The 27,312-nt window shown below is 46.0% G+C and overlaps 9 protein-coding genes and 1 non-coding gene across 10 annotated transcripts; 6 read left to right on the forward strand and 4 right to left on the reverse strand.

The window, feature by feature from the left end:
* Window positions 1-999: 999 nt before the first annotated feature.
* Window positions 1,000-5,715, forward strand: CDC25 (Ras family guanine nucleotide exchange factor CDC25; the record flags this gene model as incomplete). The annotated part of the gene is made up of 1 exon (XM_037284429.1): window positions 1,000-5,715. One exon carries the CDS (start codon window positions 1,000-1,002, stop codon window positions 5,713-5,715), a length of 4,716 nt encoding a protein of 1,571 aa, XP_037140325.1.
* A 315-nt stretch (window positions 5,716-6,030) lies between these two features.
* Window positions 6,031-8,664, forward strand: IMH1 (Imh1p; the record flags this gene model as incomplete). The annotated part of the gene is made up of 1 exon (XM_037284430.1): window positions 6,031-8,664. One exon carries the CDS (start codon window positions 6,031-6,033, stop codon window positions 8,662-8,664), a length of 2,634 nt encoding a protein of 877 aa, XP_037140326.1.
* Window positions 8,665-8,721: 57 nt separating this feature from the next.
* On the reverse strand, window positions 8,722-9,687 carry CDA2 (chitin deacetylase CDA2; the record flags this gene model as incomplete). The annotated part of the gene is made up of 1 exon (XM_037284431.1): window positions 8,722-9,687. One exon carries the CDS (start codon window positions 9,685-9,687, stop codon window positions 8,722-8,724), a length of 966 nt encoding a protein of 321 aa, XP_037140327.1.
* A 410-nt stretch (window positions 9,688-10,097) lies between these two features.
* On the forward strand, window positions 10,098-10,454 carry DPA10 (Dpa10p; the record flags this gene model as incomplete). Its single annotated transcript, XM_037284432.1, has 1 exon — window positions 10,098-10,454. One exon carries the CDS (start codon window positions 10,098-10,100, stop codon window positions 10,452-10,454), a length of 357 nt encoding a protein of 118 aa, XP_037140328.1.
* A 61-nt stretch (window positions 10,455-10,515) lies between these two features.
* UBC12 (NEDD8-conjugating protein UBC12) lies at window positions 10,516-11,004 on the reverse strand (the record flags this gene model as incomplete). Its single annotated transcript, XM_037284433.1, has 1 exon — window positions 10,516-11,004. One exon carries the CDS (start codon window positions 11,002-11,004, stop codon window positions 10,516-10,518), a length of 489 nt encoding a protein of 162 aa, XP_037140329.1.
* A 345-nt stretch (window positions 11,005-11,349) lies between these two features.
* Window positions 11,350-17,076, forward strand: STT4 (1-phosphatidylinositol 4-kinase STT4; the record flags this gene model as incomplete). Its single annotated transcript, XM_037284434.1, has 1 exon — window positions 11,350-17,076. One exon carries the CDS (start codon window positions 11,350-11,352, stop codon window positions 17,074-17,076), a length of 5,727 nt encoding a protein of 1,908 aa, XP_037140330.1.
* Window positions 17,077-17,325: 249 nt separating this feature from the next.
* On the forward strand, window positions 17,326-19,659 carry ACO1 (aconitate hydratase ACO1; the record flags this gene model as incomplete). The annotated part of the gene is made up of 1 exon (XM_037284435.1): window positions 17,326-19,659. The coding sequence occupies one exon, from the start codon at window positions 17,326-17,328 to the stop codon at window positions 19,657-19,659; it is 2,334 nt and encodes a 777-aa protein (XP_037140331.1).
* A 203-nt stretch (window positions 19,660-19,862) lies between these two features.
* Window positions 19,863-19,936, reverse strand: HG536_0Etrna7I. The gene has a single exon. It is a non-coding gene; the product is annotated as a tRNA-Ile (tRNA).
* Window positions 19,937-21,440: 1,504 nt separating this feature from the next.
* HG536_0E05690 (SDR family oxidoreductase) lies at window positions 21,441-22,211 on the reverse strand (the record flags this gene model as incomplete). The annotated part of the gene is made up of 1 exon (XM_037284436.1): window positions 21,441-22,211. The coding sequence occupies one exon, from the start codon at window positions 22,209-22,211 to the stop codon at window positions 21,441-21,443; it is 771 nt and encodes a 256-aa protein (XP_037140332.1).
* A 469-nt stretch (window positions 22,212-22,680) lies between these two features.
* Window positions 22,681-27,303, forward strand: BPT1 (ATP-binding cassette bilirubin transporter BPT1; the record flags this gene model as incomplete). The annotated part of the gene is made up of 1 exon (XM_037284437.1): window positions 22,681-27,303. One exon carries the CDS (start codon window positions 22,681-22,683, stop codon window positions 27,301-27,303), a length of 4,623 nt encoding a protein of 1,540 aa, XP_037140333.1.
* Between the last annotated feature and the right edge of the window lie 9 nt (window positions 27,304-27,312).

Below are 27,312 nucleotides of genomic sequence, written 5' to 3' on the forward strand. Positions count from 1 at the left end.
CGAAGGGTTTTCTAGTCATGTCGATGAATTACATGCCAACCACATTCGCTAATGGAAGAATACGATCAATTGCAAGATTTTAGTTGTAGATCTACGGTTTGCTTCCAACGTAGTAACAGCGGTTTGAGAGTGTCCAAAAAAGTAAGGAGCAAATACCAAGAAGCCTGCAAATTCCAATTCCGACTGTGACTTTGGTTGGAGGTTCTGACCGAGAAATGTCGGGGGTGCTATCGAGCAGCGATAAGTTGAAATGGCTGTAACACGGACTATGGTATTTGATCATCCGCCCAACATGCAGCCCAACGATTCTGTCTGCTATCTAGCAAGAGACTCTTTTCAATTAGCGGATGATCGAAAGGTTTTGGTGCAAGACAATCCCGCAGGCAACCTGGGATCTGTGTTCGCTCAGCGTCCTGCTCTGGCAGCTGTAGCATCAATATCCGACACTTCGCCGGCAGCAGAAAATAATTGGATACAATAAGGAATCGTCAAGAAGAGTTAGAAACTATCCCTGTTATGTTTATAAGCCGCAGGAGCGGCTAGATGATGGCAAATAACACGTCAACTCAATGGGCAACACCTTGTGCTGTCTCTCGCGTTTTTTCCGCTAAACAAAGAGCCTGCTCAACTAATTACTGCTCCCAAGGCCGTCGATAACAAATAATGCGTTAACTACAGTGGACCAGACACTAGTTTTATGATAGGGATCTCGAGCTTTCGTTTTGGCGTCTTCATGCACTCCGCAGTCGTCGAACAATCAGGGGCAGGTGCAATGAAAAAAAAAAAATGGAAGAAATGGCAAAATTGCATTAACCTGCAAGGCATGAAAACGCGTCGAAAGTCAAAGAAGAGCACGGAGTAGGATCCCTGAGAGTTCCAACGAGGCTTTGTTTGAGCTGAGCTGAAGTGAGACTGAAATAAAGTTCACGAGCTTTTCCGGCCAAAAGCCTAAAGGTCATCGCAAACACCAACTGAAAGACTAACAGTTAAAAAGATTATATGATATCTGGTGCTGAAAGCAAGTGCGGCGACTCTGCTTATTCAGAGACGACATACCCTCTGTGCAACGTGTCGCCGATAGCTATAGTGACAGCAATATATGATTACAGCGGTCGGAAGAAGAATCATTTGAGTTTTCAGCAGGGCGACACTATCTACGTTTTGGAAAAGCATGAATCCGGTTGGTGGGATGGCTTAGTGATTGAAGCGAACGGCAAAGTGAACAGGGGCTGGTTCCCTCAAAACTACTGCAGAGCGGCACATGCAGTTAGCTATAACCACTTAGCGTCCAAAATGAAAAGACGAGCATCGCAGATGAAGCCAAGCTACTCTACACAAACTTCGAGGCGTGGAAGTCTTCAGCATCAGCCCGCCTTTGCCCAACTCTCTCCCCAACAGAGAAAATCGAGTGTGTCAGCATCAAGCCCTCCAAGAAATAGCTTTTCTGCCCAGTTGCACAATCAAGGTCATATGGCAGCGCCTCAACATCGCCGATCCAATTCCCATTCACATTCCCCGACGGAGTCATCTTTTGGATCGATATCAGCCTCCCCTATGGGAGCAGGTTCACAAACACTTTCAAATCTCGGTGGAAATCCAACAAACTTGGGTGATCTTTCGCACCAACAGCGAAAGAGTTTAAGTGAAGCAAAATCTTTATCCAGCTCGGGACCCCCTTCAAGCTCAGGCTCGCGAATGGGTTCTAGATCGATGTCAGCGACAAGGACTGCAAAGAGCAAACACCTCCAGCAGCATGGACTGCACCAACAAATCAATGAGCATACTGGAGAGAAATTGACCATCCTGTCTTCGGAAGAAATCGAAATGATTTTCAATAGCATGCATACCGAAGTGCCCCCTGTATGGTCACCAGTCCCAACAGCAAATTCGGAAAAAGTTTTATATTACAACAAGCATTTTGATATTTACTGCAGTCAAATGCCTCTAGTTTCCAGTGCGTTTCTCGAGACGAGCAGCAGTTTAACGCTCAACGATCAACAGGTCGATCTATCTCCGCGAGACTTACAAAACGCATCCAAACATAAGGACAAGACTTTCAAGCTGATGTCTTACTCGAATAGAAGCACCAATACGCCGTCAAAGCGTTCCTCATTATCTTCTGCATCCTGCAACTACCCCTCACCCTCAACACACACGGAGCGGCGGAACAGTTCAACCTCGACTACTCACTCAAATTTTTATCGGGCTGTTTCTGAGAGTTCTAGTGTACAACAACCACATTCGCGTGGAGTTCCCCAAAAGCATCATTCGGCACCAGTGGTAGGTGTCTCTTCTACATCTGCCTCGAAAAGAAAGCATCCACCACCCTCCCTGCAACCATGTCAGCATAAGCATACTAAGACGCAAGCAATTTTGGCAAAGCCGGATCTTTTCTATCATCATACAATGGATATAAAGCTATGGCCAGAATTGCGTGATAGCACTCTTTATTATGCTAAGAGGGCTCATGAAATGCTAATTAAGAACAATCAACTGGAATTCGAAGCGCTATTCCAACTATCATCTACTTATTGCACTTACACCCAAATTGCTTGCCGCCTTTCATATCCGCATATAAAAGAAAGTTGTCGCGTCAAGGAGGTTAAGCGATTGTTGAAAAGAATAATAGCATCATTGGTAAAGATTGGTATCAACTCAAGCATATATTTCACATCATCACACAGGAGTTTGCACATTTGGAATACCACTCCCAGAGCATCAGAAGTGTCCGAAACTTCCATTGAGAATAATGATGACAGCGACTTTGGTGCGATAACTCGCTCAGGCACAGTGGGTGCGGCCACACTTACTTCCGAAGATATCGCCAAATCTCAAAACCTAGAGCATAGTGGGTCAATGGCGCAAAATGAGCGCAGTTTTTCATCTGATTACGGTTTTGTGCGAAACAAGTCCGCCACAACAACTAGAACATCAGTGCCCAGCGAGAAGCATAACATCGATGGATTTGCTCCTGACTCAATGATGACAAGTCTGTATGAAAATTTGGATAATGAGTTTACTCAGTTCATCAAAACAATTCAACTGTTATATCACGTTTTGCAGACGTCCGTAACGGCTGGTGATTATATCCCTCAGCTCTTTCCTAGGTTTTTTCGAGGCTCGTTCAACGGTGGTTCTTGGAACAACCCTTTCAGCCAGTTCGACCCTGTTAATGATGGAATAAATGATACGGAAGACTCATCTAATAATGGCAGTTCAATCGGAGGTTTACCACCAAAAATTGCTGAAGCTATAGCTGCTGCATCTGGCTGTCATGCCGCCTCTTATATTGATCTTCACTCTCAGGTTGTCAGTCCTCACGATGCTTTTCACTCTAATCAGAAGGCTATTTTATGCCAGGGCTTTAACAGGCCTTCCCATCACAGGACATTTTCGAGATCAAGAGCTTCAAGGAAAATTCAATATCCGTTGAGCGAAAACACAGTCAACATGATGAAGAAAAGGTACTTCTCTATCTGCGAAAAGATAAGCAGCTTTGAACTGAATGAGGAGTCCTATCAAGACCCTGAATTGACGAAGTCAAAGAAACGACAACTGGAGGTAACTTCACAAACATATGAGGAGGTCAGTTCCTGTATTCTACTCGAAGTCTTGGAGAATTTGGATTTGGGCATCTTTGTCAATCTGAGGACACTTATTGCGTCTAATAAGCATCTGGATGCTGAAAGTGAAGAGTTCTTGCGGCATGCGCTATCATCGATTTCTACTTTGCTTACAGAATTCTTTGACACTAAGCAGGCGTTCCATGACACTGTAATAAAGCTCATCATGTGTGCTCAACAACTCACTCTCTATGATCCCTATGTATTTTGCTCGATGAGACCTAATACACCGGTGGGGTATAACGAGCCTGGTATGAGCCCGTCCCAATCTCATTTCAACAAAATTGATAAGGCCGTTAGCGAACTTTACAAGTTGTTAGTCGCCCAGGATGTCGAGTTCAACAACATGCAGTATCTGAGAACTTTTGATGAGTTTTCGGACGTGTGCTTGAAGTACACTGAGATTGCCAGTTTGTCTTGCACGATTACGGAGCAGTTGGTGGAAGAAAGGGAAAACTTGCTGAATTACGCTGCGAGGACCATGAGAAACGATCTAACTACCAAGCTATTAAAGGGTGAGAGCGAAAAGTGGTTTGGAGACTATGACGTTTTCGAGCCTGAGGACAATGAACCATTCCATTCTTCAGATGATGAGTATCACAGCGATTATAATACAAAGTCGGAAAATCTTGACAAAGACACACCCTGGTTTCTAGGTTCTGAGTTCGAGAAAACCTTAATCTACGATCAGCGCGGTCGAGTAAAGGGAGGAACTAAGAAAGCTCTTATTGAGCACTTAACTAGCCACGAAATAATTGATGCATGGTTTAACGTGACGATGCTGCTAACCTTCAGAAGCATGTTTACGACACGGGAGTTTTTGTATTCCCTTGTGCATCGCTACAATTTGTATCCACCAGAAGGCCTGAGTTATGATGAATATAACCTTTGGGTTGAGAAGAAGCTAAACCCCATCAAGTGTCGGGTTGTCAGCATATTAAAGTCCTTCTTTTCACAGTACTGGACACCTGCCTATTTTGAGCCGGGAATTTCAGCTACGCTAAATTTTGCACACATTGCAGTCAGCGAGAATATCCCTGGCGCTCAGGAACTTTTCCAGGATATTAAAGACAACCTTGCCTCCCATGGAAAGGGCGCTCCGAGCCAAACGGATATAGGAACTTTCGGAGATCCGGTCGCTTCTGATGATAGCAGCGACAGTCACCGGCCGGTTTTAAGCGCGAGGTCTTCCTCGTCCAGCTTCTTAAAATTAAGAAGATACAAACTTCTGGACATTGATCCAAAAACCTACGCGGCACAGCTGACAATCATGGAGCATGCTCTTTACCTACGGATCACTGTTTTCGAATGTTTGGACAGGGCATGGGGTATGAAGTATTGCGACATGGGGGGGTCTTCCAACATCGCCAATTTCATCGCTAGCGCAAATAATCTGACTAATTATGTGTCGCACGCGATTGTCCTGCAGACGGAGGTCAAAATACGCGCCTTACTTATTCAGTATTTTGTCAGTGTCGCAGAACATTGCCGTGAATTGAACAACTTCTCGTCGATGACAGCAATCGTTTCTGCATTGTGTTCTTCGCCGATCTACAGGCTTAAGAAGACCTGGCCACTGGTCAGCAGGGAGTGCACAAACGTTTTGAAGGAACTGAACAAGTTGATGGACTCAGCCAAGAACTTCATCCACTACAGAGAGCTGCTGCGATCTGTCAAAGATGTTGCGTGTGTCCCCTTCTTCGGTGTCTATTTGTCCGACCTGACTTTCACGTTCGGAGGAAACCCTGACTATTTGCACAATTCTAATGAAATCATCAACTTTAGCAAAAGGGGACGGATCGTGGACATCGTCGAAGAGATCATGAGCTTCAAGAAAATCCACTACAAACTGAAAAGGTACGACGATATCCAAACAATCATCGAGGGCTCACTTGAGAATGTTCCGCACATCGAAAAGCAGTATGAGCTTTCACTGCTCATCGAACCAAGAAGTGATGCTCAAAATCGTCCCACTGCAAATGATCCTCTGAAAGGATTCAAGTCCAGTGCGGCTCCCGACGACAGGAATAGTAGGCTACTTAAATTCGGGAAAAAACAGTCCTCAAGGCTCTTCGCTAAGCCTAACGACTAACGCTGCATATTTATTATTAAATATCAAAGGTCGAACCAGTTGAAATAAGCTTCCTCAAGCCACTAAAACCTCCGGCTATCAGTGGATGATTAATTTCAGCTATCGCAGTCTTGTCGTAAGCTTGAAGTCCATATGGTGGAGATATCCAGCGATCGCCGATCTTTCTTATATCGCTTTAACCGTTAAAGCATGTCTTTCTTGAGTCCGGGCTAAAAGAAGGCGCATTCGCGTACTCAAGGTGCTCAAGAACTAAAGACTGGGAGGACAAGATAGAGCACTGAATCTCCGATCTGTTCAGTGGAATGGTCAGAAACAATGTTCAAGCAGCTGTCGCAGATAGGTAAAAATCTTAGTGATGAGTTCGCTAAGGGATTGTCGGAAGATTTGAATGCTGGCCAAGAAGCTGTGGTCGATGACAAAAGTGGGCTGCCGCAGGAGATTCAGCTCAAATTGAGGAAATTTGAGAAGTATGAAGAGAAGTATCCTCGGCTTCTGGCTGCTTACAAGAATGATAAATTGAGACTTGAGAAGATAGGTGCAGCAGAAAAGGTGCTTGCCGAGAATACGCCGGTGTCCAACATAGATGACGCTGAATCCTTGGAAGCTTTCTTCAAGGACATGAACGAGAAGCAGAAGATGCTGAATGATGAGATCAAGAGGCTGCTTACCTCCAGCAAAGCCGAGCCGGGCCAAGCGGAGTCCCTTGAGTCGGCGGAGGTATCTGGGGATGGCAAAAAGGAGACTAGTCCAGAGACTCTGAACGATGGTCTTGCACAGGAAATTTCGGAGCTGCGAGATAAGCTTGCTGAGACCGAAGGGGAGCTCAAAGAATCACAGGAAAAGTACGAGGAATTTCGCCAGCAAAAGGAGCATGAGGTTAGCGAGCTGCAGGGTAAAATAATAGATGCGCAAGAGAAACTTGAGACATCAGAAAGGTCTTTCGAGCAAGAAACTCTAAAGCTTAAGAAAAGTCTATCGGAAACGGAGGATCTGGTGAAGACCAGAGACGTCAGTCTTGAAGAGCTCAGAAAACAGCTAGAGGCGGAAGAGCAAGAGGTTCAAAAGCTTAACAATCTCCTCACTGAAAGGTCGGCAGTAGCGTCTGCCGATTCCTCAAGGAGCGCGGGCAAGAATAAGAGAAAAGCCAAGAGAAAGAAGAACAGCTCTGCTGGTTTTACTGTGGCAAATGGCGGGGAAGATGAGCATAAGAGACTTTCTGACGAAGTGGAAAAGCTGAAAGGTGCCGAAACGCGCGCGGAAGAACTGGAGAGCCAATGTACCTCTTTGCAATCCCAAATAACCTCCCTTAAACAGATAGAAGTCGATCTGAAGGTTGAACTTGATAAGCTTAATGATGGAAATGAAAAATTAAGAGAGGAGCTAAAGAAGAAAGAGACAGAGTTAGAAGACGTCAGAGATATGCTGAGGGATGTGGGGAACGAGCTTGTCGATGCCAAGGACCAGTTAAAATCTACTGCTAACTCTGAGAATGAAAAGATTCAGTCGTTAATTACTGAGAAAGAGACACTGAATAATCAGTTCGAAGCTAAAAAACAGGAACTAATATCAACCATATCCAAATTGAATGAACAGATTTCAGCAGCAAGCGCTAAACTAGCTTCGCAGCAGAATCAAACTAAGACTGTAGAGAAAAAATACTCCAAACTGAATGAATCGTATTCAAAATTGAAGACGGACAATGCGACGCTACTCGATCAAGTCAACGAGGCCAACAAAACCCAAAAAACACTAAGGATCTCGCTTTTGCAGAAGGAAAAAACAATCTCTTACTTAGAGCAGCAAGTTAAGGAGTATAACGAAACCTCGAGCGCTTCGAAGAAAGCAAATGAAGACTTGAAGAAGGAAAACGAACACCTTTCGAAACGCTTGGACACTCTGAAAGCAGAGAACGAGAGTCTTCGCTGTGAGATGAAGAATAGCTCTTCCTTGTTCGAAAACCACATAAGGGAAAATGGGAAGCTTTCTGAGCGATTGAGTATAATCCAAGAGAAGTATGAGACATTACAGAGTTTGAAATCGAACTCCAATGAGCAGGCTGATTCAATTAAGAGGCAATGTGAAGAATTAAACAGCAAACTGAGAGAAGCTAATAAGAGAATAATGTCTTTAGAAGAAGAGGTCAGTGATTATACCAACATTATACAAGAAAAGACTAGAGAGACAAACGCAATGCGTAGGCTACTCAATGAGAATAATCACCATGAATCGACAAAAGAAGGTGAGTACCAAGAAAAACTAGCCGCCGTCATTGATGAAAAAAGCAGATTAGAGAGCGAACTGTCCGTTCAGGCGTCACGTAGAGTTCGGGAGAGCCAGAATTGGAAGCAGGCCAACAATGAACTTAAATTGGAGATACAGAGTCTGAAGCTAAGAGAAAAGGAGCTGACTGCTGAAGTCCTCTCGTTGACTGCCTTGACCGACAAAATGCAGAGAAAGAACTCTACCTTTGCAGATGATTCAGATGATATGGAGAGGGTTACAGCTAACCTGAAAGAGGCCTTGTCGAAAGCTGACGGTAAGATCAGGGACCTCCAGGAAGCGAATGAGAATTTAATGCAGACCAACGATGATATCAATAAAAAATTGGATCGTCTCTCGAAAAATTATAGGACTTTGATGAGCCAGGTTACTGTTTTAAAAGAAGAGAAGAATGAGAGTTCTACAAGATCAAGCCGCTCAAGCTCTGTCGCCTCTGTTAGTGGTACCCAGACGCCTCAACCTGACATGCGCCGTTCGCATTCGTTTGTCAAAGAAACCCCTGCCATAGAGTCACAAAATGAAGTAAACGAGAAGATCGCGTATATCAAGAATGTTCTGTTGGGATTTCTGGAGCATAGAGACCAAAGGAATCAGCTTTTGCCAGTAGTGTCTATGTTGTTACACTTGGACAGTAAGGATGAAAAGCGTCTACTAATGTCAATAAAATAGAAGCAAAAACTTTAAGTTGCATTTTTATCACTGGCAATTACATCATTGTAAGCTGGACTAGTAGTACTTTTTTATATAATCGATCCCGCCAACACATTCTGCCACGGTCAGTTGATCGTTTCCGAGAAGCTCACTGACTCTTGTGGCAGCTTCGACGGTGTTTGCAGAAGCGTCATGTTCTAAGATCAGACCACCGTTGCGAGTTTTCCATTCCTGTACATCGCGAACGATATCTTCTGTGGTCCTCAATGACGGAACACTTAATTGCCAATCGAAGGTGTCGCGGTCCCAAAGAACTGCCTGAAGACCGAATAATCTTGCAATCGCTCTCACACGGTTATCAATAGCGCCGTAAGGCGGCCTGAAGTATTTTGGATAATGATGCCCCGTAGCATTCATCGCCCAGATCGACCATTCCAACTGAGCAATAATCTGCTCATTTGATAATGTGGGCAAATACGGATGAGACCAGGTATGAGTCCCAATTAGATGGCCCTCTTCGACCATTCTACGGTACACGTTTGGATGCCTGACCACATTAACCCCGACTGTGAAGAATGTGGTCTTATGGGTCAGTTTTCCCAATAATGCCTCGGTTTCCCCAGATGGGCCGTCGTCGAACGTTTGCGACAGCTTAGGACATGTGTAGATGTCGTCCGGCTCCAAACAGCTGTGGCAGTCAAACGAGCAGGCATCGCGCGGCACGCGTTCGCATTGATCAAGCGAATAAGGTTCATACTTTGGCAGCCTGTCCACGTCAATAAAATCCAGCGCAATATACGGTGGATCAATGCCTGGCCACTCAGTAAGTCCTGTAAAGTCCGTCAACCACGAAGGAAACGGCGTCTCCGGCTGCGGCCAGAAAAATCCGTTGCTCGTCCCAACAATAACTGATTGCTCCACTCGAGATACGTTACTGGCGCTGCTGACGTTACTGATGTTGCTGGCGTTGCTGTACACAAGCGGTAGCCCCAGCGACCCCAAAGCCTGGACGGCAACTAAAAGTAAAAATCCCAGGCGCATATTTCACTCAGTCACTGCGTAGTACCCACTGTCGCAACACCCTGTATCAAGAAGAACTGAAAGCGAGTAAAAGAGCCAACCGCACAAGTATCACAGAGCTGACAACGACTGCCACAGATGCAAACTAGCGCCAGTGATAAAAAATTAATTATCCCGTCTTGATTTTGTGTCGCTGGCGCCGCATCGTTCCTTTTTCCGCGCCAGCGATCCATCAACCCGGAGCTCCTTTCGCACGAATGGAGCTCCGGCACTGGCGTGTCGCAACGACACAAATTGTTGACGGCAGCCAATGAATAATTCGACCGACGAGCAATGAAGAAGGTTGATAATTTATGGGATGACTCAGGTGATGCGCAACGTAGCGCCAAGCCTAGCCTGGGCTGAGAATCGCCTATATAAGACAGGGTGGAATGCCTCTGGCAGTCCAGACGATCCTTATCTCTTGTCTGCAGTCTTCTGTATTATCCATAAAAGACATTCAACAAAAAAACTACCATAAGATGACCTTTAGAACCACCACTGCTCATGCCCTGAAAGCAGCCTGCCGGACTTTTACGCCTCGGTCGGGTCTGCAGACGACTACTTTTCCCACCGTGTCGTCGAGCTCGCGTTACCACACAGTGCAGTGTTTCGTGAACGAGCACAGTAAGGGCCTCCTGGACAGCTACTCGCAAGGCGGATCTGGTGGCAGGACCACCAGACCCACCGTGGTGATCAGCAGCGACAGTGATGAGATTGAGACCGTTTCGGGTCACGTGCGCGTTTAGTTCAATAGGCTTTGATAGCTTCTATAACATGATATATTCTTCCAATCGATGATTCTGTTCTTCAGCGGAGTACGTTATCGTAGCGTTGCCCGTGGACAGTGTCCCCGGCCATCGAGCGGCGCACTGCGTGCGCAAACTCGACGCGGTCGCGCGATAGCATTGCTGCAGCGTCCTTGTTGAGCGGGTCCTTCTCAGAGACCTCGAGGAAGAGAAATATTATGCCTATCACGACGCTCTGCAGCTCCAATGCCGGCGACCAGTCCTCTCGGAGGATGTTCAGACAGATCTTGCCCTGGTAATCTATGTTGGGATGGAAAATCCTGTTGAGACAGCGGACCCGCGGCGGCTCGATCGGGTATCCCGCGCTGAAAGCTATATCGAAGTTGAACTTACCGCCGCTGTAGTAGCCCTCGTCTGGCGCGATTGTAAGTCTTAGCAGCGGCAGGTCTTTCGCTAGCGGCAACGGTGCCGCGACCACTTCAATTTGCGCCATTGAGGGTATGTCCAGCGCTTCCAAGTCCCTTTGCAGCCGCAGGCCGGCCGCTGACATAGTCTGCCGTCGGCCTTGGTCAGATTCCTCCTTACCGGCCAGCTCTTGCTGCTTCTGCTTCTGCAACTGACGGAGTTTGAACTATCTGCTGAGTTAGTAAACCGTACCACAAATCAGAGTCTATTGCCAACTGAACATACCATGCTATTGATGACAGTGTATGCCGGTGCTGGCTGCCTTATAGTTACTCAGCCATAGACTGCCTAGCTCGGTGGGCTGTTCACTATATACTTCTTGAATTTGGTCACGTGACCCTTGTTACCTACTTCAAGCCCAAAGGCTTCTGGGAAGCTATAAGTTATCAGGAGCAGTTGCAGAGCAAGGAAGGCCAATTGAGCTCTGGATATGCGTTTTGGACATCGAGAGGGCGTCAAGGAACGATTGAGAGCGAAAGCGCTGGGGAAACTGGCCCAGCTCTGCTCAAAACAGGAGCCTGCAGGGATTCCGGAGGACGATGAGAATAAAGGGGACAGTTTGGAGCTTTTAACGCACTCATTGCCTGTCTATTACTCGACAAACACATCGAAACTGTACACTATCCCTATCACGTTGAATGAGTGGGAAGTTTTGGTCGCGCTATGTGAGTGTACGCCTGGATCTTCAATGCAGGCTGAACGTTTGATAAAGGGTGTCATTGGGCCTTACTTTTTGGCTTCGCCGAGGCAGCGGATGTCTGAGACGTTGGAGGCCAGGTTTAAACTAAAGGAGCTGAGGCAGCCGAATGAGCTGCTGACTTTGGAGCTGATCAGATTCTTGATCGTCTCGTGCTCAAAGTACCCCCGTTTGACCAAGATGTGCTCTGTCATCATCGATCAGTACCTCAGAGAGGTTTCTTCGCTTTTCAACAAAAGATGTAGCGCGGTATTCTCGCTTGTGGGGTTTTTGAACGCATTCATCATGGATAACAGCGCCCTGCAGCTGACCCAAACAGTCTGGAAAAAACTGGCTGGTCTGTTTGGTGATGGAAGCTTCGTTCTGCTGCCCGAGACGAGACTCTTGGCTGATTTCAGCGGCGAAGTCACGGTGAGATATCACGAAGCCAACAAGGAGATCTCGAACTCTTTGTTTCTCAATTTGATGGCCCAGCTGCAGGTATCCCTGGCATCAAAGATCGTAGCCCTACCTAAAGATGCTACCTCTTTGTCGGAATATCTGCTACAAGTACACTCTAAGAACTATATGGTTCAGCAAGAAGGCTCGGCGGATCGCGTGGACATGGCTGCCTCGGAAGAATTGTATTCGACGCTGACTCGTAACAGGCCGATTTTGACGGAAATGAGTCACTTTGCGTTCAAACACAGCATCAACATCGAAGACTTGGATTTGTCAACTGATGTGCGCGCAGCTTATTCTTTCAACACCAGGGCTTTTTTCCTAGATTTTCTTTGCCTGATCCTATTCTTCGATAATGCCGTGTCAGATCTTGGCCAGAAATTTCTGCAACTGGTCTCAGACTCCATCGATAAATTTTTGCTTTCAGAAATAGTATCACCGAAATTGGTTCGCTCAATCCTATGTGCTGGCGCTCTTCTAAACTTCTTTACTGAGGAGACTTCACTCACTTTATTGCGTCTTTTCCCGGCGCTGGTATCCTCGCCTCAAATCTCGAATGCTGAAGTAGCCAGAATTACCAAGATCTTTACCTTTGGCTTAATGCCACTGAATGAAGATGCTGTTGTCAGTACAGTTTATTCAATCAATAATCTCCTCACTCTGGGGGATGATGGCATACCTGTCCAAGCGGTGAGGGAAAGACAATTGACGAACAGCACGGTAACTAGCACGGCACTCGGTGACCACGAATTGAGAGGAAGGGCCGGTACTTCAGACACCATACAAGCCATCCATAATATCAGCAACAGGATGGCGCTTTCTAGTACCGAGAACAATGGCAGAGTTGACGAAGTCACTTCCGCAACATATCACCATCAGCTATTCAGAAACTGTATTACAACTATGATCACGATCGCTTCTCATTATGGTGATCAGGCCATTACCGCCCTAACGATAACCGTTCTAACGCAGAAGGTATCTGTCATATCAAAGGAATTGGATGCTGTGATTATAGATTTATTGGCTGAGCTCGTTAGCAACATTTCAATCACAGAGCTAGCTCTTCTGTTGAAGTTCTACAAACCTGCCTACTCTCAGGCCAAGAAGCAAGAGAATAAGATTTTACAGGAAAGCATCTGTGAAGCAAGAATCAAAATCTCTGAAATAGTGTTATCCAAAAGGTCAGATTCAGATCTCTATCGATTCACCTTGGCCAATCTTCTAGATTCAATCACCGCGTGCGGCGAAGTCGAGCAATCTGATCTCCACAGAACTGACAAAGAGATAGCACGCTGTGCTGAAGATATCGGAGCATATTTGCGACCCTTAGCCGCTATTCTTCCTAAACCGGGAAGCAAACCATTTCCTTTCGATGGAGATGAGGCTTTGATAAGAAGTTTCAGGAATATTTGGTTCAACATGATTATTCATGGTTTTCGATGCGATTCTCAGTTAGTCGAGAAGCACTATAGTTGCCTATTAACAATCGCCTATAATTCCCCACCGTTGGCGTCTGATTTCCCTTCCAGCAATAAAGAGGTATCTTTGGATATGAATGCAGTGCTACGGCGCCACTCTTCTAATGCCATACACAAGCAGCAAAAACAAGCAATTGCAGGATATCTGTCTACCAATCCTGTTCAGGCGAGAACTCTTTCAATGCCAAAAATAATGTTTCTAGCGGCTACTGCACTATTGGAAACTCTTCGATGTGAAGCTGGAGATTGTTCGAAGATTCTGCGATACTATTGCGACCCTTCCGTTGTTTCAAGCTCAATCGATAAATTTATTGAAGCGTTGAACCTTCAACTCATTTCGAAGTACACTTCGATAGTTCAATCCAAAAATTCTTCTCTCTTTGGCTCCCTAGCTATTGCCCATCAGCTAAACGATCTGCTTCTTCATTTGGCCCACAGAAACAGAGAATTGCAAAATGCTGCCTTCCAATCATGCGACATTTTTATAAAGACAATTCCTTCATCGCTATGTCACCATCACTCCTTGTACACCTTACTGGACCTTATGACTACGCTATTTGATAGTGTGGTTGATTGCGAAACGAATAAATTCCAACCTCACTACGAATTTGTTTTGAAACATTCTGGAACTAAAGTTTTAATACCCGATTCTGCATTATGGCGTAAAACCACTTTATCACGGCTGCATGCATCTTCTAAGGATTGGGTTAGGATAATCCTTGATAGAGCTAATGAGGACACGAAAATTCTATTGCAGTCATATATTTCCGATCTGACACACTTCGACAGGTCGAGCACTGTTGAGTATGGTGTCTCGTTCGCCATGGAGATGGCAGGCTCAATTTCTCTTGCCGACGAAGAGTTATCCAAGTTGACTTACGTAGGGCGCGAACGCCCAAGTACGATCGCCGCTTTCATTTCACAGCACTCGTGGAGATCGAAGAATCTGGTAGACACTGCAATTATTTCTTCCCCACAGGATATTGCTCAACAAATTGGACTTCACGTACAGAACATACGACGTGCATTGGCTGCAAAGGAACCCGTGTCTTTTAAGGATATCACAACCTTTCTGGATTTATCCGCAGCATCTCTGCTCCTGGGTAAGTTTGGTGCAGCATCTTTAGTTTATGACTTAGTTCATATTCCGTTTTCGGTCTTCACGTCTTCTGCCATTAAGATGGCCTCAAACATATGGCTGACTGTCATCAAGGAGCGTCCCGACATTGCCCATATGTTATTGGTGGAAGTTGGATACTGCTGGATGAAGTCTATTGACGACCGCCGGGGTTTGTATTCTCGAGATCATGATCTTGCAAGAGAAGAAAATCAAATGATGGAATACGCTCCTTACAATAAAACTGCGATCAATAGGGATGCATTGGCAGCCTCACAGTCTCTGCAACCTCACAGACATGTCATAAAGTTTTTTAAGTCTCATTTTGAAGGAACTTCGTTTCAAAGCGACCATCTGTTAGATGTGTTCACGAGATGGACTTTACACGGTCTTAATCAATTGAAAGAAGCATCAATGCACCCATTTGCTCGCATGGCACGCCATGATTTATTGAACTTTGCTCTGTCGCTGCTTCAAGTCCACAGCAAGCAAAAGACTGACTATGTCCCAGTTTTAGCGAAGGCAATAACGAATTCTGGTTTGTCATGGTTCAGACGGCCGATCGCTTGGCCTTTCGGATCGAATCAGTTGAAAATAAAAGCTGACTTGTCAGGCACCGTGCAGTTTTACTCTGAGCTGAACAAATTATCTGCACTCCTGATCCGTCAATGTGGCAGTACTTTCAAACTACTGCAGTTCTTTCTCTTGAGTGAGATTTGGCACATCGAAACGTGGTTAGCGCCGCTACAGAAAATCGTCAAGAATGGCGGAGCTGAGCCTAATGCGGAGCTTCTTAAGACTGCATTCATCATTGATCCGCAGCTGGCATTGAACTTGTTTCAAAGGTATCCTACGACAAAGCTAGACGTCTCTTTGACATCCTTGGTGCTTGAAGATCCGTTGATGTGTGTCGGAGTGCCTGAGATACTTGATCTGTATCTTTTGAGCAACAAAACTGGCAGTAAGGCAACTGATATGCATTTTGTCGTTTACTGGTGTCCTGTTAATCCTTTGAAATCAATCAATTTCTTCTTGCCGCCCTGGAACGACAATACTTTCATCCTACAATACGCTGTCTTTTCGCTTGAATCCCACGATGTGAATGTGACATTTTTCTACGTGCCTCAGATTGTCCAATGTTTGAGATATGATCGCACAGGATATGTGACAAGGTTGATTCTCGACACCGCAAACACCAGCGTCCTGTTTGCTCACCAAATCATTTGGAATATGTTGGCCAACAGTTATAAAGACGACGAAGGTCTAGAAGAGGATCCGATCAAACCAACGCTGGATGGCGTTCGAAAGGCAATGATCTCTGCATTTGCTAGCGACAAGTTTGAGTTTTACGAGCGAGAATTCGGTTTCTTCAACGAAGTCACCGGAATCTCTGGCAAGTTGAAGCCTTTCATCAAAAAGAGCAAGGCCGAGAAAAAGCACAAGATTGACGAAGAGATGAGTGCAATCCAACTGGAACCCGACGTCTATCTTCCCTCGAATCCTGACGGCGTAGTTGTAGATATTGACCGCAAGAGCGGCAAACCTCTACAATCCCACGCCAAGGCCCCTTTCATGGCTACCTTCAAGATCAAGAAAACCATCAGGGACAGCGAGACTGGCCGCAAGAAAGAGATCCAACAGTGGCAGGCGGCTATCTTCAAAGTGGGTGACGACTGTCGGCAGGACGTGCTCGCGCTGCAATTGATCTCCATGTTCCGAACCATATGGTCCAACATCGGTCTCGACATCTACGTGTTCCCCAACCGTGTGACTGCGACGGCGCCGGGCTGCGGTGTCATCGACGTGCTGCCAAACTCCATCTCCCGCGACATGCTGGGCCGTGAAGCCGTCAACGGTCTCTACGAGTACTTCGTCACCAAGTTCGGCCGCGAAGACACCATCGAGTTCCAGAACGCCCGCAACAACTTCGTCAAGTCGCTCGCCGGCTACAGCGTCATCTCCTACCTGCTACAATTCAAGGACCGCCACAACGGCAACATCATGTACGATGACCAGGGCCACTGTCTGCACATCGACTTCGGCTTCATCTTCGACATCGTCCCCGGCGGCGTCAAGTTCGAAGCTGTCCCCTTCAAGCTCACCAAGGAGATGGTCAAGGTCATGGGAGGTTCCCAAGACACACAGGCTTATCGCGACTTCGAAGAACTATGTGTCAAGGCGTACCTGGCCGCAAGACCACACATGGCCGCCATCATAGAATGCGTCAAGCCCATGTTAGACAGCAGTATGCCCTGCTTTAAGGGCCTCAAGACAATCAAGAATCTACAAAACAGGTTCCAGCCCCTCAAGACCGACCACGAGGCCGCTCTCTTCATGAAATCGCTCATCAGGAAGAGCTACGAGTCTCTATTCACCAAGGGCTATGATGAGTTCCAACGGCTCACCAACGGTATACCTTATTGAATTTTTCCAAAGCCGACCTTCGGCGCCGAACAGCGACATCGGCGCCGATCGGCGCGTCCCAACCAGGGGTCACGCACCAAAACAGCCGCCGACACGCTTAGCGAATCGGACGAGGGCTAAAGTTAAGGGAGGAGGAGCTGCGCGGCGACGAGTATAAATAGAGAGAAGCAACTAGCACATAGCACCCGTAGCGTCAAGAGCTTTTTTTTCTGTAACTCGTTGTGGAATCGATCTTGCAGATAGAGAGAGATGTTATCTGCACGCGCTGCTCTTAAAAGACCCGTTTCTCGCGGGCTGGCTACGGTTGCCAATTTGACTAGAGATTCCAAGGTTAACCAGAACTTGTTGGAGGATCACTCGTTCATTAACTACAAGCAGAATTTGGAATATGTGGATATTGTGAGGAAGAGATTGAACAGACCATTGACATACGCGGAGAAGATTCTGTATGGCCATTTGGATAATCCGCACGAGCAAAAGATCGAGAGAGGGGTTTCGTACTTGAAGTTGAGACCGGACCGTGTGGCGTGTCAGGATGCCACGGCACAGATGGCTATCTTGCAGTTCATGTCAGCCGGTTTGCCAGAGGTTGCCAAGCCGGTCACTGTGCACTGTGACCATTTGATCCAGGCGCAAATCGGGGGTGAGAAGGACTTGGCTAGAGCCATCGATATGAACAAAGAAGTGTATGATTTCTTGGCTAGTGCCACCGCTAAGTACAACATGGGTTTCTGGAAGCCAGGTTCCGGTATCATCCATCAGATCGTACTGGAGAACTACGCGTACCCAGGTGCTTTGATCATCGGTACCGACTCACACACGCCAAATGCCGGTGGTTTGGGTCAATTGGCTATCGGTGTCGGTGGTGCTGACGCTGTGGATGTCATGTCCGATTTGCCTTGGGAATTGAAGGCTCCAAAGATCTTGGGTGTCAAGTTGACCGGTAAGATGAACGGGTGGACTTCGCCAAAGGATATCATCTTGAAACTGGCTGGTATCACCACCGTCAAGGGTGGTACCGGTAAGATCGTCGAGTACTTCGGTGACGGTGTGGACACTTTCTCTGCTACCGGTATGGGTACTATCTGCAACATGGGTGCTGAAATTGGTGCAACCACATCTGTTTTCCCATTCAACAAGTCAATGATCGAATATTTGGACGCTACCAAGCGTAGCAAGGTGGCTGAATTTGCATCTCTTTACAAGAACGATCTATTGTCTGCTGATGCTGATGCCGAATATGACGAGATTGTCGAGATTGACTTGAACACTTTGGAACCTTACGTTAACGGTCCATTCACACCAGATTTGGCCACTCCAATCTCTAAGTTGAAGGATGTCGCAGTGCAAAACAAATGGCCTTTGGAAGTTAAGGTCGGTTTGATCGGTTCTTGTACTAACTCCTCCTATGAAGACATGTCTCGCGCCGCTTCCATTGTGAAGGACGCCGCTGCTCACGGTCTAAAAGCTAAGTCCATCTTCACGGTCACTCCAGGTTCCGAACAAATTAGAGCCACCATTGCTCGTGATGGTCAATTGGACACTTTCAAAGAGTTTGGCGGTGTTGTGCTTGCTAATGCATGCGGTCCATGTATCGGTCAATGGGATCGTCGTGACATTAAGAAGGGTGAAAAGAACACCATTGTCTCTTCTTTCAATAGAAACTTCACCTCTAGAAATGATGGTAATCCAGAGACTCACTCTTTTGTCGCTTCCCCAGAATTGACTACCGCTTTCGCCATTGCTGGTGATTTGAGGTTCAACCCATTGACCGACAAATTGAAGGATAAGGATGGTAACGAATTCTTGTTGAAGCCACCAACTGGTGTCGGTCTGCCAGTCAAGGGCTACGATCCAGGTGAGAACACTTACCAAGCTCCTGCAAAGGACCGTCAAACTGTGCAGGTTCAGGTCGCTCCAACTTCTGATCGTTTGCAGCTCTTGAAACCTTTCAAGCCTTGGGACGGCAAAGATGCTTTGGACATGCCAATCTTGATCAAGTCTCTCGGTAAGACCACCACTGATCATATCTCTATGGCTGGTCCATGGTTGAAATATAGAGGTCATTTGGAGAACATCTCCAACAACTACATGATCGGTGCTATCAACGCTGAGAATAAAAAGGCTAACTGTGTTAAGAACATCTACACTGGTGAATACAAGGGTGTCCCAGACACTGCTAGAGATTACAGAGACCAAGGTATCAAGTGGGTTGTCATTGGTGATGAAAACTTTGGTGAAGGTTCCTCTCGTGAGCACGCAGCTTTGGAGCCAAGATTCTTGGGCGGCTTCGCTATCATCACAAAATCCTTCGCTCGTATTCACGAAACTAACTTGAAGAAACAAGGTCTACTGCCATTGAACTTCAAGAACCCAGCCGATTATGATAAGATCAACCCAGATGACAAAATTGATATCCTGGGCTTGAAAGAATTGGCCCCAGGTAAGCCTGTCACCATGAGAGTTCATCCAAAGGATGGCAAACCATGGGACACCGAATTGACTCACACCTTTAACGAAGAGCAAATCGAGTGGTTCAAAGCTGGTTCTGCTTTGAACAAGATTAAGGCAGACAAAGCTTAATGAGTTTGTTTCTGCTGTTGTCTTTCCTGATGATTGTTTTGTGATGAGTCTGTAATTATCCTGCCCTTAATGTTACTCCAAACATATTTATTTATTTACAAATATTTAGACGCTATTTGTCAAATCTCCAGATTTCATGAACACATCTATTAGCTCAACCTTAAGTGGTATCGCCTAATTGAAAGGAAGAATAGTAAAAAGAATGGTCTCTAGCGGGATCGAACCGCTGATCCCCGCGTTATTAGCACGGTGCCTTAACCAACTGGGCCAAGAGACCTAATAATTTGATAATTTTTGGGCTCTAGATGAGGTTTACATCTAACGCAAGACATAATCCCCATCCCAACAAATACGATCTCCAGGCCATCTCATCGACATTCGAATGTCCTCTCCATTTCGATGGTGTCTCCTCTTCCAATTGCATAGCTCTGTCGCATAACTCATTTCGCGAATATATCTATAACTTGTCACTCTATGATTAGTTCAGTTATCTGATAAAGGTGTGACATATGATGTTAGCTTCAGAATGCTTATCCTGGGCTTAATATAACGGCAGCTCTCAGTGGTCTACGTCGACTATGGATCTTTGCAACCAGAGAAAGACGAGCTGAGTTAGTTCAAAAGGCCTGAATATTAGACGGTAAATCAGAGAAGAGCTAGGCACGGTTTATTCCTGAGTTGCGATTATAAAATCAGTTGGTTTAGCAGAAGGACGCTAATTTCTTCTCTATTTGCTGGATCTGAAGAATATGGCATCAAAGATATGGGACCCGCAGTACAAACCACTACGAGGACCACGAGCTGGGACCCCCGATATTTCCAGAACGCTTTAGGTGAGCCAAGTGTCGCATTAGTGATAGATACTAGCAATTCTTTGGATCTCCATGTTAAAGACTACGAGTAGGCTAATCATCACATAGCGCAGGGCAGGGCGTTGACGTACGTCTTGGTCTGGAGGAAGTCTGCAGGCTTTGATGTCTCGCTAAGCAAGAGTTAGACGGGTCCAAACCTAGCGAAATTCGGAAGGCTTGCTTGCCGTTGCAGTCTGGAAGCCAGTTCGCATAGATAAGCGCTTAACCCTAATAACAATAACTGGCAAGTATCAGAGCGCTCTGTGGGACCAACGAACAGCCGGGGCGTTAGGCTATCCGAATCGTGATGCTGATCACAGGAGAAAAATCCTCATGTTAAATCGATATAATCCTCTGCTGCATCCAGCATGGATGCAACAGAGTGCTTAATTCCAGACTTCGATTATTGCAATCGCGAGATTTGAAACGCACTAGCCATCTGGGACAGCTCCGTAGCGAAGCACGAGTTGGCATGCCAAACCAGCAGGCGATAGCATTTGTTTGAATATCGAAAGACATTACTAAGTCTCGAATTCGCCTGAAATCTGTCATGGACTCTGAATTCAAGGTGTTGCTCGATTGTTCTCCATGTTGTACAATACGTGGTACACACGAAGAAACGAAGAGATAGACCTTTCACTTTCTGGATCCAACAGCTCAGATTGACTAGCAAGATTCCATTACAGACTAAAGTGAATGAAAGTAGCCCAAAAAGCTGATATATAGCGCTGCAAAGGAAATAGAAAATACTTCTGATCATCGCTCTTGCTTGCATCGAAGTATAAAGCTTCCAAGAGGGAACTTTAATATCAGCAGTACAATCTCAGAGCGAAAACGATGTCGGCGAGAAACTATCAGTTAGCTGCTAGGCAGGCCGTAGCCGCTTAGCGCCGCGGTTGCCAAGCCAAAGATGAACAATATCTTCGTAGCCTATGAGTCATTCCCTGGTGGATGGAGTCTCTTGTCGTTATATCTGAGGTATTGGCCACTTAGCTCGGCTGGGATGCCCTCGAGAGCAAGCTTTCCGTAGACGGCGGCTGGCACAGAGGGTGGCAGCAGTTCCCTGTTCTTCCTGAGCTCGATAAACCTCTGGAGAGCTTCAGGAGTCATTGCGTTAGGTCCCAGAACCTCTGTGATGTCAACCTGCATCTGGGTGTCGACGACCCCCGGGGCTATCGCGATAGACCTGACTTGGGACGTTTCCGCCGCAATGGTCATTGCAAAATGGTTCAGTGCTGCCTTAGAGGATCCATACGCACCCCAAGCGTAGTAGGGTTTCACGCTAGCACCTGAACTGACAAAGATTAGGTTTCCGTGGACCTTAGAAAGGTAAGGAATCACTTTTGATGTGAGAGACACAACACTGAAGAAGTTCACATCGAACAGTTTCTTCCAGGAGGCAACCTCCAGCTTAGAAACATCCTGGACCGGTTCTAGCACCCCGGCATTAGCGATTACAGAGTCAATATGGCCATGTCTTTCAACTGCGTCATTGACCAGCTTTTCAAGCACACTATCGTCAGTGATGTCTCCAGCAACATAGTAAAACCTATTCCCATACTTCTCTTTAATCTTCTTCAGCAGTTCTTCAGACCTTGCAACACCGTATACAGCAGCGTCGTTCTCACGCTTCAACAGGTCGTCCACAATAGCCCTTCCAATGCCTCGAGAGGCTCCCGTCACCAGCACCACCTTAGTCATTTCCAGCAGTCTTCAAGCCCACCTAGACCAGCTATAATGTTTAGTTTTGTGGTGTGCAAGTGTAAGACAGCAACAAGTATCGCTGCTGGTTCTTCAAGACTTAAAGCACCGGACTGACAGGCATCGCAAAAGAAGCAAACTGATCGTCTGCACATCCTACTGGGCCGCTAGAGACCATATGTTTTCTTCAGCAAGACACTGCTCTTCCAGGAGCCCAACTATACCAAACGTCGGATATAAGGTCAGGTTTGAGTAGAGCGATATCCTAGCGAAGGTACTCGAGCTCAGTAGCTGTTCAATCCTCAGGCATCTCGGAGAACACTACTTGCAGCCTGAGGGCGACTGCTATAATATAAGCGAACTCGCGTACAGTTCGCCAGTCAATCGGAAAGGACTACAACAGTCAAAATAGCCATAAGAACTGCAGCGGTGGTTTAGGCTGCAATTAGCTCGACACAGTTCTCGGAAGATGGTGCTATCGGGCTCAGGTTGTCCCTGTGGCTTTGCGGCGTATCCTGACCACTCGACGAATGCGTTGAATCCGTGCTTTCTATCACTGGTTGTTCTCGTGGAAGGAGTGTTCTTCATGGTATTTGGGTCGATACAGCTGATTCAGCTGGTGAAAGAGTCTAAAGTTCCAGAAAGCTTCAAACGGAGGAGCCTATCGCAGCGACAAGTGGTCCAGCTTTCCAATGTGAGCTTATTTGCGGTCCTAATTGTCTGTCAGCTTACAGCGGCCCTTAACGAGCAAGAGGCAGTCCCGGTGCTGGTGTGGTCATTGTGGATCCATTTGTGTTACGTTGTGTTGATTTCGCTGCCTACTCAGTATCTGCAATACTTCAAGAGCCCTTGCGCGCTGGGCAACCAGTTGTTTTACTATATGATACAGGCGACCGTTCTAGGCTTTCAAGTGGCTCAGAGGGCTGCACACTACCCTAACGAAGACTACAATCTGATCAAAGGGAAGTACGGTGCGATTCTGGAAGTAGGGATGCTGATATGTTCGGCAACCATATTCGTCTTTGATGTGTACCTCTTCCAGCCCAGCGATGAACTGGAAACATATTACAAAAAGGAGGGCCATCATCTACAGGTCAATTTCCTGGCTCGAGCAACGTTTACATGGATGAACGAGTTGATTGTCGATACGTATCATCGAAAGAAGCTAAAAGATCCATACGATTTGCCTGAGCCGCCAGTGAATATAGATATCAGGGACGTATGTCGTAAGTTACAGGCAGCACGGGAGGCCCAGAAGTGGAAAGGCTCAAATTCCTTGTTCAGCGCACTAATGAAAACGTTCGGTAAATCAATCCTAATAGCAACTTTATTGGAGACTTGCAAGGACTTGCTATCAGTCGTCCAACCTCAGTTGTTGCGGTTGTTCATTTTATCTTTTGACGGCAATGCCGCTTCTGACTATCCGCCGCTCAATGGATTCTTCGTTGCTCTGGGCCTGTTCTTGGTGAGCGTCATATCTGCGTGTCTGCAGAACCAGTTTTATATCACCATCTTTGAGGTTGGTCTGGGTATGAGGGGAGCGTTAATAGCTCTGCTTTACAAAAAATCTCTTAGACTCTCTTTAGCCTCGAGAGAAAAAAGCTCTACGGGAGATATACTGAATATGGCCTCTGTCGACGTTCTAAAAATTCAACGGTTCTTTGAGGACTGTCAGATCATTGTCGGAGCACCTATTCAAATTGTCGTGGTACTTCTCTCCTTGTACTGGCTATTAGGGCCGGCCACCATCGGAGGCGTTGTCACAATGGCTATTATGATTCCAATCAACTCCTTTCTCTCCAAAAGGGTGAAGAAATTGTACAAAACACAGATGAAATATAAAGATGCAAGAATCAGAACTACAACAGAAATCATTAATTCGATGAAATCTATTAAACTATATGCATGGGAAAAGCCGATGCTTGACAGATTGGATCATGTACGGAATGGATTGGAGATGGAGAATTTCAAAAAAATTGGTGTGGTTAGCAATCTGATTTTCTTTGCGTGGAACTGCGTGCCCTTAATGGTAGCATGCTCGACTTTTGGTATGTTTTCCTTCGCAAACAAGAGACCCTTGTCACCTGAAATAGTGTTTCCGGCATTATCTCTGTTCAACATCCTAAACGATGCCATTTATTCGCTCCCCAACATCATCAACTCGGTCATCGAGACAAGAGTTTCCATGAATAGATTGAAGGAGTTTTTGCTAAGTGATGAGCTCGACGACTCTTTTATGGAGGTTGAAGAGACTCCTTGCGATAAAACCTTACCCGTGGTGGAGATAAAAAATGCGACGTTCCTATGGAAATCGCAAGCAGTTTTGCTAAATGGAGATTTCGATGATGAAGAGTCAAGAGTTGAATCCTCTCAAGTAGCGCTAAAGGACGTACAAGATTTTCATGCAAACAAGGGTGAGCTTACTTGTATTGTTGGCAGAGTCGGATCTGGGAAGTCGACCATGTTAAGAGCTATATTGGGTCAATTACCATGCATAAGCGGTTCCGTTGAAGGTGTTTCCCCAAAAGTTTACATTAGAGCCTCCTCTATCGCATATTGCCCGCAGGAACCGTGGATAATGAATGCCTCGATAAAGGATAATATTCTCTTTGGACACCGTTATGATGAGACCTACTACAACGCTACCATAGAGGCCTGTCAACTTTTACCAGATCTTGATATACTCCCGGAGCGAGACGCGACTTTGGTCGGAGAGAGAGGCATTTCCCTATCGGGAGGTCAAAAAGCTCGACTCTCGCTCGCTAGAGCTGTCTATTCTAGAGCTGATCTCTGCTTACTGGATGATATTTTATCTGCTGTTGATGCAGAAGTGAGCAAGAACATTGTTGAGAAGGTTCTCGACCGGGAGAACGGTTTGCTGAAAAATAAAACCGTGGTTTTGACAACAAATGCTATATCCGTTCTTGATCGTTCGCAGATGATCTATGCTTTGGAAGGAGGTCATATTGTTGAGAAAGCATCTTACAAAGATGTCATTGCTTCATCAAAGGCGTCAACATTGAAGATGATGATTGAGGAGTTTGGAAGGAACATAGAGTATTCCTCTGGTATTGCCGGTGAAAATCATTCGGTAGAGGAAATTATTCTGAAATCAGACGCGAATGCAGATGCACTTGCCAATGACGTGACATCTTTGACATCTTTGATTGCTCCTGATACTGTTAATGATCTGTCTTTAAGCTCGAGGAGAGCCTCCATGGCGACTCTGGACGCCCCAAGATTATTTGCTACTGATGGCTCTGCACCAATGACAGTGGAAAAGAAGGAAGAGGGAAGAGTAAAAACGTCAGTTTACATGTTTTACATGAAAGCCTGTGGTGTTCTTGGAGTAGCACTGTTCCTTTCGTTCATGGTCTCAAGTCGGATATTTGATCTTCTCGAAAACTTCTGGCTAAAATACTGGGCAGAAGAAAATGAACGCAGAGGCTCCAATGAAGATGTCTGGCGGTTTGTCGGGATTTACGCCGTGATTGGTGTATTTTCGGCCGCATTCAACAACCTAAGAACAATTGTTTTATTGCTGTATTGCACAATCCGAGCTGCCACAAAGCTTCATGATGAGATGGCAAGATCGGTCTTGAGAAGCCCAATGAGCTTTTTTGAAACGACCCCAGCTGGGAGAATTCTTAATAGATTTTCCTCTGATATCCAAGCCGTTGACAGCAATCTTCAATGGATGTTCGCTTTTTTCTTCCGATCGATTTTGAATTATCTAGTGACCGTTGTATTGATCAGTTACAACATGCCATGGTTTCTGGCCGTCAATGCGGTACTCTTGGTAGTCTACCTGTACTACCAAACATATTACATAACGCTGAGCAGGGAATTGAAAAGATTGACCAGTATCTCGGTATCGCCCATAATGTCACTAATGGGAGAAAGCTTAGGTGGCCACGCTGTTATAAACGCATTCAAGCATTTTGATAGATTTGACTTTCTCAATTTTAGCAATGTGCAATTCAACATCAACTGCAATTTCAACTTAAGATCGACAAATAGATGGCTTTCTGTTCGTTTGCAAACAATTGGGGCATTCATTGTGCTAACCACAGCTTTACTGTCTTTAGGCACTTTGGGCTCGAAGCAGAAACTGAGCCCGGGAATGGTCGGACTTTTGATGAGTTATGCGCTAGAGGTGACGAGCTCACTTATGTGGATAGTAAGAATGTCTGTTCAAATTGAAACGAACGTTGTTTCTGTCGAACGGATTTACGAGTATTGTAATTTGACACCAGAGGCGCCGGAGGTGATTGAATCTTGTCGGCCTGTTGAATCATGGCCAGCTCAAGGCAAGATCAGCTTCAAAAGCTATTCGACCAAATACAAAACACAAAAGGATCCTGCTTTGAGGAATATCAACATAGACATTAAACCCCAGGAAAAAATTGGTGTTGTTGGTAGAACTGGGGCTGGAAAATCCACTCTGTCTCTAGCACTTTTCAGATTGCTTGAGGCGACGAGCGGTTCGATTGAAATCGACGATATAGACATCTCAACAATTGGGCTTGCCGATTTAAGGAGCCACCTCGGCATCATTCCTCAGGATGCTCAAGCCTTTGAAGGATCCATCAGGTATAACCTGGATCCATTCCAGCGCTATTCCACGGAAACACTTTGGAAGGCTATCAAGTTGTCACATCTCGAACCGCATGTTATCGCTATGTGTCATAAGGAGAACAAAAATGGCCACCAAGCTACTCGGGAAGAAATGCTTGAAACCAAGATAACCGAAAATGGGGGCAATCTCTCAGTCGGACAGAGGCAGCTTCTTTGTTTATCCAGAGCTCTGTTGAATGACTCCAAAGTTCTTGTTCTGGACGAGGCGACAGCTGCTGTTGACATGGAGACAGATAAGATTATCCAGGAAACGATAAGATCTGAGTTCAAGGACAAGACCATTTTGACGATCGCGCACAGAATCGACACGGTCCTGGACAGCGATCGGATAATAGTGCTGGATGCGGGAGAGGTCAAAGAGTTTGATAAGCCAGAGAACCTACTATCAAACAAGCAATCGCTGTTCTATGCGCTTTGCGAGAAAGGTGGCCATCTTGGAAAAAAAAGCCCTTAAAGCTTATAT

The sequence above is a fragment of the Torulaspora globosa genome, chromosome 5 (assembly GCF_014133895.1).
Source record: "Torulaspora globosa chromosome 5, complete sequence".
Classification (NCBI taxonomy): Eukaryota; Fungi; Ascomycota; class Saccharomycetes; order Saccharomycetales; family Saccharomycetaceae; genus Torulaspora; species Torulaspora globosa.